The 12,059-nt window shown below is 40.5% G+C and overlaps 1 protein-coding gene and 1 non-coding gene across 3 annotated transcripts; both read right to left on the bottom strand.

Annotated features, from left to right (window-relative positions):
* Positions 1-314: 314 nt before the first annotated feature.
* Tmem230 (transmembrane protein 230) lies at positions 315-11,538 on the bottom strand. 2 transcript variants are annotated; one of them, XM_026385777.2, is made up of 4 exons: positions 11,422-11,538; positions 8,930-9,050; positions 7,602-7,724; positions 315-6,237 (listed from the first exon to the last, which is right to left on the bottom strand). In XM_026385777.2, exons 2-4 carry the CDS (start codon positions 9,026-9,028, stop codon positions 6,097-6,099), a joined length of 363 nt encoding a protein of 120 aa, XP_026241562.1. In that variant the 5' UTR covers positions 9,029-9,050; positions 11,422-11,538; the 3' UTR covers positions 315-6,096. The 2 variants fall into 2 exon arrangements, with proteins under 2 accessions (XP_026241562.1, XP_077655835.1); XM_077799709.1 differs by lacking the exon at positions 11,422-11,538 and adding an exon at positions 8,502-8,580 and having other exon boundaries at positions 8,930-9,014.
* On the bottom strand, positions 7,395-7,504 carry LOC113180713 (small nucleolar RNA U6-53/MBII-28). Its single transcript, XR_003300502.1, has one exon. It is a non-coding gene; the product is annotated as a small nucleolar RNA U6-53/MBII-28 (small nucleolar RNA).
* Positions 11,539-12,059: the final 521 nt, after the last annotated feature.

Genomic DNA, 12,059 nt, shown 5'->3' with positions numbered 1-12,059 from the left:
CTCAAAAGATAGAAAAAGGGACTTGACAAAATTCAGTATCATAGGAAAAAATCTTAAGTTACAGAAGAAATGTATCTCAACACAATAAAGGTCATGTACAATAAGTCACAGTTAACATCATACTCAATGGGGGTTAGTTGAAAGCCTTTACTCTAAGATCTAGATCAAAACAAGGATGTCCCTTCTCATATTCCTGCAGGTCTTAGCCAGAGCAATCAGGCAAGGGGGGAAAAAAAAAAAAAGATGCCAGGCACACTGGCACACACCTGTAATCCCAGAGACTCAAGCAGGAGGATCCCAAGTTCAAGGCCAGTTTCAGCAATTTAGCAAGACCCTGTCTTCAAATTAAAAAATAAAAAGATCTAGGGATGCAGCCAGGCATGGTAGCCCATGCCTGTAATCCCAGCGGCTTGGGAGGCTGAGACAGGAGAATCATGAGTTCCATGCCAGCCTCAGCAACTGCTAGGTGCTAAGCAATTCAGTGAGACTCTGTCTCTAAATAAAATACAAAACAGGGCTGGGGATGTGGCTCAGTGGTCAAGTACTCCTGAATTCAATCCCTGGTACAAAAAAAAAAAAAAAAAGATATAAGAATGCAGTTCGGTGGTAAAGCACCCCTGGATTCAATCCCAATATGAAGAAAAGGAACAAGAAGAGAAAAAAGAGGAGGAGGAGGAGGAAGAATTGCAAGAGGAAGAGAGTAAGATGACAATGATAAAAATAATAAATACTGGAGTAAATGTGAAGAAAAAAGAACCACTTGTTCACTGTTGGTGGATTTGTAAATTAGCACAGCCACCATGGAAATCAGTATGCAGTTTCCCCAAAAGACTAGGAATGTCACCCATCATATGACCCAACCACACCACTCCTCAGTATTTAGCCTAAAGAATTAAAGTCATCATACTATAGTGATACATGCATACCCAGGTTTATAGCAGCACAATTCACAATAGTCAAACAACATAACCAGCCTAGGAGTCTACCAGTGGATAAATGGATTTTAAAATATGGTATATATACACAGTGGAGTTTTATTCAGCAATAAAGAAATATGAAATTATGTAATTTGTAGGAAAATGGATGCAACAGAGCATTACCTTAAGCAAAATAAGCCAAACTCAGAAAATCAAGGGTTATATGTTTTCTGTCATATCTGGAAGCTAGAGCAGAAACAGGAAAAAGAGGTAGGGTGGATCTCATGAAAATCAAAGGGAGATCAGGAGAAAAAAGGGAGGAGTGGAAAAGGAAATACTTGAGAATGATACTAATCAAATTATATTGTTATATCATGTACAAGTACACATATGTAACAACAAATCCACTATTATGATTATGCATACTCATAATACAAATTATAATGTAAAATATGGAAAAGAAAAAATTCAGAAAAGCTGTAGGTAAATAATAATAATATAAACCAAGAAAACAATTCAATTTCTTAAAAAAAAAAAAACAACAACTCAGGAATAAATCTGACAACCCCAAGGATGGGAAACCTTGACTCTCAACAAGCTCCTTTGTGCTAGTATTAAAATCATAGATCACAGGGCTGGGAGTGTGGCTCAATGGTAGAGCACTTGCTTAGCATGCATAAAGCCCTGGGTTTGATTCCCAGCACCATTAAATAAATAAATATCTCAAATATGAAAACACATGGCCTGACTTGCTCCAGGTTCCTTCTGGTTGCTTTTTTTTGGTACTAGGAATTGAACTCAAGGGTGCTAAACCACTGAGCCACATTCCCAGCCCTCTTTTATTTAGACAGGATCTCACTGAGTCGTAAGTGCCTTACTAAGTTGCTGAGTTTGGTTTTGAACTTAGCACAGGAATGCACCACCACGCCTGGCGCTCCTATGCTCACTATGGTCCACTAGGCCACAAACTCTCCGAGCCTGTTCATAATAAGGCTGCTGCCATTGTTTTAGCTGTAGGGAGATTTCAACCCCAGGGCCTCAGGGCAAACTCTGAAGATACTATTAATCCCAGAGAAAACCCTCTCAAGGGCTTAAAGTCTTGGCCAAAAAACTTCATCCTTCATATTGAAGCATTTTCTAGCTAGCTGGCTATTCTCAAGATACTGATAATGAAAGAATGGAGACAGAAAGGGACACCAAGGATTAGGGTTAACTCTAGAGCTAACAGGCTGCCTTCCACAGAAACCAGAGGAAAAAAACCTGTTCTGCCTCTGATTGGGTCATAAATTGCACACTGTTCTTTTTGGTAGGTCTTTGGGGTACCAAAGCTCCACTCCTGCCATGGACCTACTGCCTCTTTAGGCCTTGTTTGGTTTCTCAGTGCTCACAAAAGTTTGTTTACGAAATATTCCTGCATTGTTTCCGTGCCCTTTCTACAAAGCTTCCTTAGGCCCCTGGGTGTTATTGTCTAGCTAGAGAATAATGATGGATCTAGAAGGACTATACCTTCTTGAGTGTTCTACAACCACTGGCACTGTTGGAGGAGGTCCAGTCTCAAAGAAAGAAAATGGTGTTGGTGGCACAGGGTTCTCTGGCCAGCACTTCTGATACTGGCAGTGAATATCTTAGGGCATCATTACAACATGGAGCCCGATTTAGTCAGCAGGCCCAAGATACTGCATTTCTAATAAGTCCCCAAGTGATATCCACACCATTGATCCAGAGACCAGCCCCTGAGCAGCAAAGGACAAGTGTGGGAGTACTGAGGGAGGAATGGTGAAAACAGGGAAGAATAAGCTCCTCTGAACCACCTCATTTTCAAGTTCTTCTCCACAGGGCCTTCTCTGCCTTGATGCACAGAAGGACCCAGGCCCAGCAACATGCTATCAAAGGCCAGGGGCTGAGGTATCTTCACAACCTCCAGTAGGCAGTTCTGTCAGTGAAGGGAGCTGGGTTAGCTCCTGCCCTTGGTTCTGGGGTAGATCTGTCAACAGAATGGCAGGTTCCTCAGGATGGCCCCAGGAACAGCAGATGGTCCCACCTCCTTTATACCAGACCAAGGGAGTGATCTCCGTCTCCATATACCCGGTGCTTACTATGTGTAAATTCTCTGTACAAACTGCTTCATTTCACCCCCCCACCTCCACTTTATTATATAAAGACTGTGCTCCAAAGGTATTAATTAGTCCAATAACCCATGCACTAAACTGATTTAACTACATACCTTTGGGACTGAATCTAGAAAAAAGTATCAGGATAAGAATTTAGATGACAGGCCAAGCCAACCAATGGACACTGACTTTGTATAACCCTTAGTAGAAACTCAACATAAGGGCTGGGGATATAGCTCTGTGGAGGAGCACTTGCCCAATATGTGCAAGTCGTAGGTTCAATCCCCAGGACAGTGCAAGTAAGTCAGCACTGTTAATTCTCCCTGGAATGTAACTCCCTGGGTATGTAACACTAATGGGATACTTCCTATGCCAGCTAGTGTGTGTAGTCTATGAACTGGGCCTGCTGGCTTGAGCAGAAAGCCAAGAGGCTTTCACTCACCTGGGAGCACCGTTTGCAGAGCAGCTGGCCTGCAGAACAGTTGGCAGAGGGCCATTTAGTAAAGTCTGAATTGAGTAGAGTCAGTCCACCTGCTTACACAATGGAACAAAGTACAGCCTGCACAGTGGGCCACACCTGTAATCCCAGCAACAGGGCCAGTGGGTGGGTGCTTGAAAGAGGAAAATCAAGTTCAAGGTCAGGCTCAGTCACTGGAATTACAGGTGCCACACCAGCCAGAATGAAGGTTTAAAAAGTAGTCCTGGACACGACTAATAAGAAGTGTAATAGTTGTCACAATAACACCTGGTTTAACCAGACTTAAAATGGGAGGAGCTGCTTTTATATGATATCCATTTGACACTTGACCTTGGTCCCCATTACTCTTAAAATCTATCCCTCTACTTTGATTTTATTTGCCCAGTCCCTAAAGTCATTCATTCAGGTTTGGCCTAAGTAAGAATCATACCTAATTCAGGATTTTCTCAAGGATTAAAATGATGATGAAGAGTACTTAGCACAATATCTGGAAAAGGGTTCAAGAAATGTTCACCATTATTATGGAGGCTTAGACCTCCTCTAATAAGCATCAGTATAGTTACTGTCAATGCAAAGAAGTTACATATGTGATAAGATACTCAGGTAACAGGAATGCTCAAACAGAGCAGCAAAGGTCATTCCTTCAGGGGGCCACTAGAGAGGGATTCCTATTCCAGGTAGGAAGTCTTGGGGCCCCAAAACTACATGCATATAATGGAAAATTACAATAATGTGGCCAGGGGTGGGTATGTAGCTCAGTGATGGTGTGCCTGCCTAGCACATGTGAGGCCCTGGATTTGGTCCCCAACACTTGGGTTGAGGGAAACTTATCTTTCCAAAAAAAAATCATGGAAACCTAATAGGGCCATACAATTGAAGCTCAAATTAAAAAAATAAAAAGGTATCCATGTTTATATGCTTAGAACATTTCTGCAAACTATATAAGGAACTTAATTGGACAACCTTTGGAGGTGAGTTTGGAGAGCAAATGTTTACTCTTGACTTTATACCTTTCTGTTCCATCTTGATTTCCCCCTTACAAAAAAAAAAAAAAGACCAAATAATTTAATTTGGCTGAAACTACTATGTGTGAGCTTTGCAAGCACTGCCCAACATAAAGTTTTACAAATATTATCTCACATTTTCACTGACAAGGCCCAACAACTTTAGAATACCAGATTCCCTAGGCTCCTTTCCCATTTCTAAATGCACCCAAACTTGGAGGCTGCCCTCATTCCCGAGTCATCTTCTCTCTGTACACTCACTCCACCTGTGATCTCATCCAACCCCAGGTTCTGAAGATAATGTCTAAACACTGAGTCCTTCATTTCTATCTCTAGCTTAAACGCTCTCTTGTGAACTCCACACTGTACTTCAACTAATGTCTCCACAGCACCACCTGGATGTCAAGGAGACATCTACATTTACATATCCCAAAACAAACTAATCTTTCCCCCCAAAATTGCCCTATCACAGACTTCAAAATTTCAGTTGATGGTACATCCACGCTTATAGTTGTTCAAATCTATTAACCTCAGAGTAAATGAATGACTAGAAAGTAGAGTCTAACTCATGATGCCAGTTACCCCAAAAGTTATTCCTGGGTACTTTATAAAATCATTAAACCATGTTTTCTGAATTATGTCTAAAGTTAACTCATGTTTAGTCCAGGATTTGGATTCTGACATTTTAATTTCTTTTGAACATAAGTCACTTTTTCAAGCAAAGAAATAGAATCAACCTAAGGATGTGGTCCTCCAGGGATCCAAGCCAAGTCTTGAGATCTTCAGCAGAATGACACTATAGTACCAGGTGCTACCAATAGAGTTATACACTCTAAATAATAACCACTTATCTTCATTTTTTTCATTAGGGAACAGCCAAAAGTTCAGTCTTTAAAGGCATGATATATAGAACATCTTGATCTACAAAGGATAGAATGACTCAAATTATATGCAGGCCATCCTATTGCGAAACAAGATCAGAGCTGGTCAAGACAGTGCTTATACTTTGAAAACTTACTCTGTGGCTCAAAAAATTCCTGGTTCCTGTCACTAAGAAACAAAGTAAAAAATATTACAGATGGATCCACATTAACATGTGGTTTTAGGGAGGTCTTCCACCAGAATGTGAAAGTAGAGTTAAGTGTAGGGGATAAGATCTTTTGATATTTTAAAAATAAATTACTTATAACTAAGAAATTAGACATACCACACTCTTCCATTTGCTACAATAACAAATTGACAAAGAAGACTACTTAAAAGAAATGCTCAATATAAAGAGGGTGGGAATGGTAACACTTTCCACTACAGGATAATCTCCTGTTTTCCCAATTAGCATTGCTATTCTTCCATGATACAAATTCATGTGGAAAAACTTGTTGAGTTTTGCCACGGCCAGATGAAAAACACAGCGTTTCCTAATTAGCTAATTAAGCTCAATGAACATTTTTGGGATGGAACCATAAACTCTGGCCATTGACAAACATCTGCAAACTGCATAACTCCTCAGCCCTTAGCCATAGTTTCTGTTCAATATCTTAAAGCTGAGTTTAGTTCCACTGTGACTTGTCTCAGGGCTGAAGTGAGTGTTAGTCATCAAAGTCTGGAATGTCATCATAGGAGTAACCCCGGTAGCCTTTAGACGCATAGTAAGCGATGCGCAGATGGTAAAATCCTGGCAGGAACACCAGAATGCCAATAATCAGGACAGGAACGGCCCGGTCTGCCCCCTGGTGGCAGAAGAAGGAAAACATCAGAATTAAGTACACAAGGGAAAAGATTTACATTTATTTTCTTCCTGTTTATAAAGTGAAGGAAAGGCAGGCATACTTGTAATCCTAGCTGCTCAGAAGGCTGAGGTAACTCAAGGCCAACCTAGGCTACATCAAGACCCCTTCTCAGTCACTCAATCAACTGAAGGAAAACTGCAAAGTACCAAAAACTATAAAAGAAAAATTATCCATTCTATTCCAGATATACGGCTCATTTCTTCTTTTTAAAAATATTTTTGTAGTTATTGATAGACCTTTATTTTATTTATTCACATGCAGTGCTGAGAATTGAACCCAGTGCTTCACACATGCCAGGCAAGTGTGCTACCACTGAGCCCCAGCCCCTCCTTCTCCTTTTTAAAAGTTCTTAATTGTGGACACATCATATTCTCTGTCCTATTGTCTGTTAATAATAAGTATTTGTTATTATTATAACTCTTCATATATTTAAATATGTTAACACTCCACCGAAATGGACATATCATACTTTTACTCTGCTGTTCTTTGCATAGCTATTGGACATGCTGTGCCTTTCTTACTTTTTATAATTGTACAGAATACCACAATAAACCCATGCTTTTCTCTGTGTGTGTTAACAGAATGAATGTGAATAATAGAATCAGTTCAGGACAACTATGTATTGAGGACAGCCTGAGAGAAAGAGCTACTAAATATCACTTTAGGTTTCTAAGGTATACTGAAACTTAATAGGAACTCCAACCAAACCCAACATAAAAAGGAACTAAACTGATATATGGCTCAGTGGTACCAGACCTATACATTAACTGCTTCTCCCCACTCACCAGTAAGTCTGTACTACTGCAAAACTACAATGACAGAATGCTGCTCTAGCTAGAGTCCCTTATCAAAAATGAATCTTGGAAGCTAGGTTCAGCTATGCATAATTTGTCATAGTTCCAAACTATGACAATGGGCAAATTGTTCAATATTTCAGTGACCAAGTTTGCCTACCCACCTCACAGGAAATATAGGAAAACTTTGTTGCTCAGAGGAAAACATGTTTTATTATTTTATATACATATGTTATACACACACACACACACACACACACACACACACACGGATGTATGTATTTTTTAATATTTTTTTAACATGTCCCTCAGGTTTCCATTTGAGAAGTTTTGTTAAACTCACTGGCACCCAAACCAGGGCAATACTGCCCTACCTGGTGGCTCAGTATTAGCATGGCAACTCATCATTGGGACTAAAAGAAAATCTTTTTCTTCTTTCTGCTGGAAACTACAGCTGTGGCTCTTGTCTTAAAGATCTCATGGCACATTCCCACATGCCCATCAGCTTACCCCTTTGCTAATGTAGCCTGACAGCAGGAGGGAGCCTATGATAATGAGAAAGGCGCCAATCAAAAACAGCACAGTGGCAAGTGCAATGGCCTTATAAGGGATCTTAGGAGGGCTTTTCTTAAACTGGAAGAGAAAACAAAAACAAAAAAGACAAAGAACATCATTATGAAAATACCAGGGCTACCAGGGCAAAAACAGGGAGGATAATTAAGAACCAAACTGGATACGTCAAGTGTGTTGAAATATGTCCTACCATCCAGTGCAACTCTGGGAGAGAAAGGGAAAGGACAGGTTACTCAAAGGAATTCCAATGAAATGTCATATTTTCTAGTTTTAACTAATTCCACACACCATTCACTGTACCTTAATTTTTTTTTTCAAGAAATAAAAACAGGAACTACTTTATGGTTATTTGTTCATTATACATTTATTAAATGCCTTGCACAGGTACTAACTTATAACATGCTAAGGAAAAGTAAAGAAGTTAAGAGATTTTTGGCATCCAAAGTTAAGTCTGTACACCCTGGAAGGTTTTTAGAAACAGAAAATTCCAATTTTTTTTGTAAGGCATTACCACTCAAACAGTTCAATTCAAGCTTAAGATTCACACACAAACTTTCTAATGTTTGGCTCACAGTTGAATCTGAGCTAACTGGCTGGAAGCTTCCCAGATCTATTTTTATCTGTCCTTTAAGTATGGGTCCAGAGAGTACAAACAATAATTGATTTATTTATATTTAAAAGGATGGGTTCCTGTTATTTCAAGTTTTATCTAGAATATTCTACTTTAAGTGGAAGTGGGCAAAAAAGAGATGATATGCTACTATTTTGTAGATAATGGTCAAGGTAGAATATAAACTTATCAATATTCTGTTTTACTTACTGTTTATCAAAGAATACCTTTAATAAATTGGATCTCATGACATCAGGAAAGAATGAAGATTCCCACAATCTGCTGGCTTCAGCAGTTAGTTTCTCCCTTAAAAGATGAACTGACTTTGACTAAAGAATAAATAAACAATCCTTAACACAAATCCACTTAAAATCTGATTATTTTTGGACAAACTAAATAAAGTGTACAACTATAGGACTCTGGCATTACAATTACTTTTTTTTTTTTTCCAAGAAATAAATAATATTGGAATTGGTTTGAAACTACCCTGCCAAGGTTTGCTTCAGCAAGCTAGGGCTAAGAGTCTCAGAAATGAGTTTACTTCTCACTGTTCATTCCAATCCTCAGGGACAATTAGCAAAACTTCCACCATGAAGGTCTTCCTGCTAACTTATCAGAATAGTCACCAATCTTGTCACTTCCCTTCTGCATTTACCTGAAGGTCAATGTAGCCATCATCTGTGCTGGAAAGCCTTGAGTATTTTACTTTACTACTGGGGATTCCAGTAGCCAGATTAGTACGAGACGGCATCATAACACACGGACACAGCTACAGTCTAAAACAACAATGAAAAAAAGTGTTACTGTCTGTATGTGGTGATAATACATTAGAGCCAACTTCAGATTCTATCTACTGGAATTCTGGGCTGCCATATCATATTGCAACTGATGATTTAGGTTTCATTGCTCTTAAAACCTGATATTCCTTTGACACAGTGCAAAAAACCTCAGTACGTATTTAATTTGGTTTGTCCTCATAGAATGAGAACCAGGACATTCACCAAGAACCAAATTCCAGTTTACCTTACCACCAGTGTTCCCTAATTCTTCCAAAGTCACCAGAGAGTAGCTGGAAGAGGGACTTAAATTCAGGTGCACTCGATGCTAAAGAAGTACTTCTTGCCCCCTACCCCAGCTTAGAAACATACACTCAAGTGATTTTCTTATTTACTAAGGAAGGAAAAGAGGGTGGGAAATGGAATGCACTCACATCAGCATTTTGCTTATTTCCCCTTGTTGGATGATATCACCCTTTTAATTCATTCTTATAAATTTTGATAACCTCTTGGCTATTAGTACTACACCAGTGCCTTTAATATACCCCTCTCTGTTCCACTCCAAACACTGATAAGTTGTGATTCCATTTTCCGGGCTGTGTGGCTACCTAAAAATACTGAATTAAACAAACAAACCTGAATTAAAAGTCTAGCTTATTGTTCAAAATATTTGAAGATGGCAGTAATGAAATCATTCCTATATTGTCTGTTTGAAAGTGGATAAGACTTAAAAGCAATGACATTTAAATTTTAAAAATCTGAAATCTGTACACTTTTCCTCCATATAGTCACCAAGGTATGTGAACAAGTAAATTTAAATTCAAAAGCATCTGAGAAACTTACGTATTTCAACAAGGGCAACAGAACAGACTGGCCTTTCTCCATGTGACATTTAGTAAATCATGACTATAAGTTATCATGTGGCAGTTACCATTTACTTAGCCTTGGTTAGGTGTCAGGCTCATCTCTAAATGCTGTATACATATTTGACCAAAACTTGACTAATTATTACAGTCGACTTAAAGTAACAGCATTATGAAAGAACTGGTGCTAATCCTGTCATTTTTATTAACACTAGTCCAATAATCAAGTATTGAAAAAAATACAAGTAATGCTAACCCATATGCTTTTCTAAAAGGGTCAGAGGGATGGGGATGTACCTCAGTGTTAGCATGCCCACCTATCACATACTAGGCCCTGGATTCAATCCCAAGTAAGCGGGGTTGGAGTAATCAGGGGAGTTAGAACAAGGTGCATTAAATATTAGGTTATTAGTGTAGCGACTAATTAAAGTTAATTCTATAAAACTTAAAGTTCAAACTACCAATGTGTGTTAGTTTTGAGGGCATTTGACTATACCCGATTTGTATAATCCTTTCTTTAAAAAAATTATCCTCCATTAATTATTCACACACTTGCATATAACAAAAACACTCAAGTTGTGAGAAGGAGAGGGGAGACAAATGCTTATGAAACCAGAGTTTTGAGATGAGACTAAATTGCCCACTTCACCAATTTCTTCTGGGTTCTTGTCTCCCAAATTTTGAAGACTAAAATCCACAATCACGGTAAACAGAATAGGATCTATTTAAGCAATAAGAGATAGAACTCCCGCCAAGCTGGAGGGGGACTGATAACAGAAAAACATTTTGGTGTGCCAGCTTAGGAGTTTATATATTGTTTTGGGCAGAGCGTGGAACAAAATCTATGTAAAATAGACCATCCAGTTCACTTCCATTGTCCTTCCCATGAGCCATCCTTCTTCCTACTAACTTCATCTGTGCTCACCCCCATCTTCTATTCTCCACCTCTGGGACAAAGGAATTAGCTGGAGGTGTTCCCACAGATGAGCCTCAAGGTCTTTTACATTTGAAACAGGCTTTGAAGGTGCTTCTCATTAATAGGTCTACCAGTTAGCCTCCAGGTGTGGTTGAATGGGGCCCATCTTGGTCATTTTACTATCTACTCTAGCTTATTTTCATTCACTTATTCATGGTAAAGATAAAAAGAAAATTCAAAGTCTCAAAGTTTCTAACAGGCTTTTAACCATCTCCACCGCTACCTCCAAATTCCCTCAGCCCCTGAAGTGTTAATAAGAGCGTCAGTAAAGCCCAGTGCCTGACATTACGCTCCTTTATATCCTTATTTTCCTGCCCGTCTCCGGACGTCGCCACGCAAGGAAAAAGCCAACCCACATTCAGACTAAAAGCAAACAAAACTAGTTTCTGAAAAGAGGCCAACCGTGCGAAGCAAGCCAACGCTTCACATCTAGGACTCAGGCAGAGAACTCCAGTTTGCTTCAGGCGGGAACATTGGCTTGAAGCGAGGGGGTGCGAAGCTCCCGCCCAGCCCCAACCCACGCATGTCTTACCCGAGCACTGCGCTAAGACTGGAGCTAGAGAGGAACTCGCCCACGGTTACCAGCCGAGGCGTCCCAGGCCTCATGGCACAGCCAACCTAACCGCCGACCTAGCAAGTATCAGCTCGCCGCCGGAAGTGGCGTGCGGATGAAGGCGCGCCGGAAGTTGCGTCACCAGGAGCGACTTCTCACCCGCTTCCTGGGCGCGCCCAGGATAGCCCTTGGCGGGAGAAGTCATCTTGCAGCAAGCGCTGGGGCTTGTCCGGGCGTATCGTGGTGGTGTTGGAAGCTGCTGCGACCTGGTCAGCCCGCGGCCACCGTCAGAGTGGCAGGCGAGAGTACATAGGGCCCCGCCCACCTGGGTCATAATAGGGGCCCAGATAAGGCTGCAGTGATTCCTTTCTTGACCCCCCGGAGCCAGTGGAGTCCTCTGGGGGCGTAAGCCCAGGACTTCAGTGTACCCAGATCTCAATTCAGTGCTCAAGGGACGCAGACTACCACTGCACTCTAAGCAGATCTATTCTTGTACCTTCCCTCCCCTGGCCAGTAGCGTTTCGCCCTGGTAAATGGCCGGCCCACAAGGGACTTTTGCACCATGTGAAGCTTTTTGAAATAAGGCCTACTAACGTACAACTTACACATGGTGAAGT

The sequence above is a fragment of the Urocitellus parryii genome, chromosome 6, assembly GCF_045843805.1.
Source record: "Urocitellus parryii isolate mUroPar1 chromosome 6, mUroPar1.hap1, whole genome shotgun sequence".
NCBI lineage: Eukaryota > Metazoa > Chordata > Mammalia > Rodentia > Sciuridae > Urocitellus > Urocitellus parryii.
This window is presented reverse-complemented; position numbering and strand designations above follow the sequence as displayed.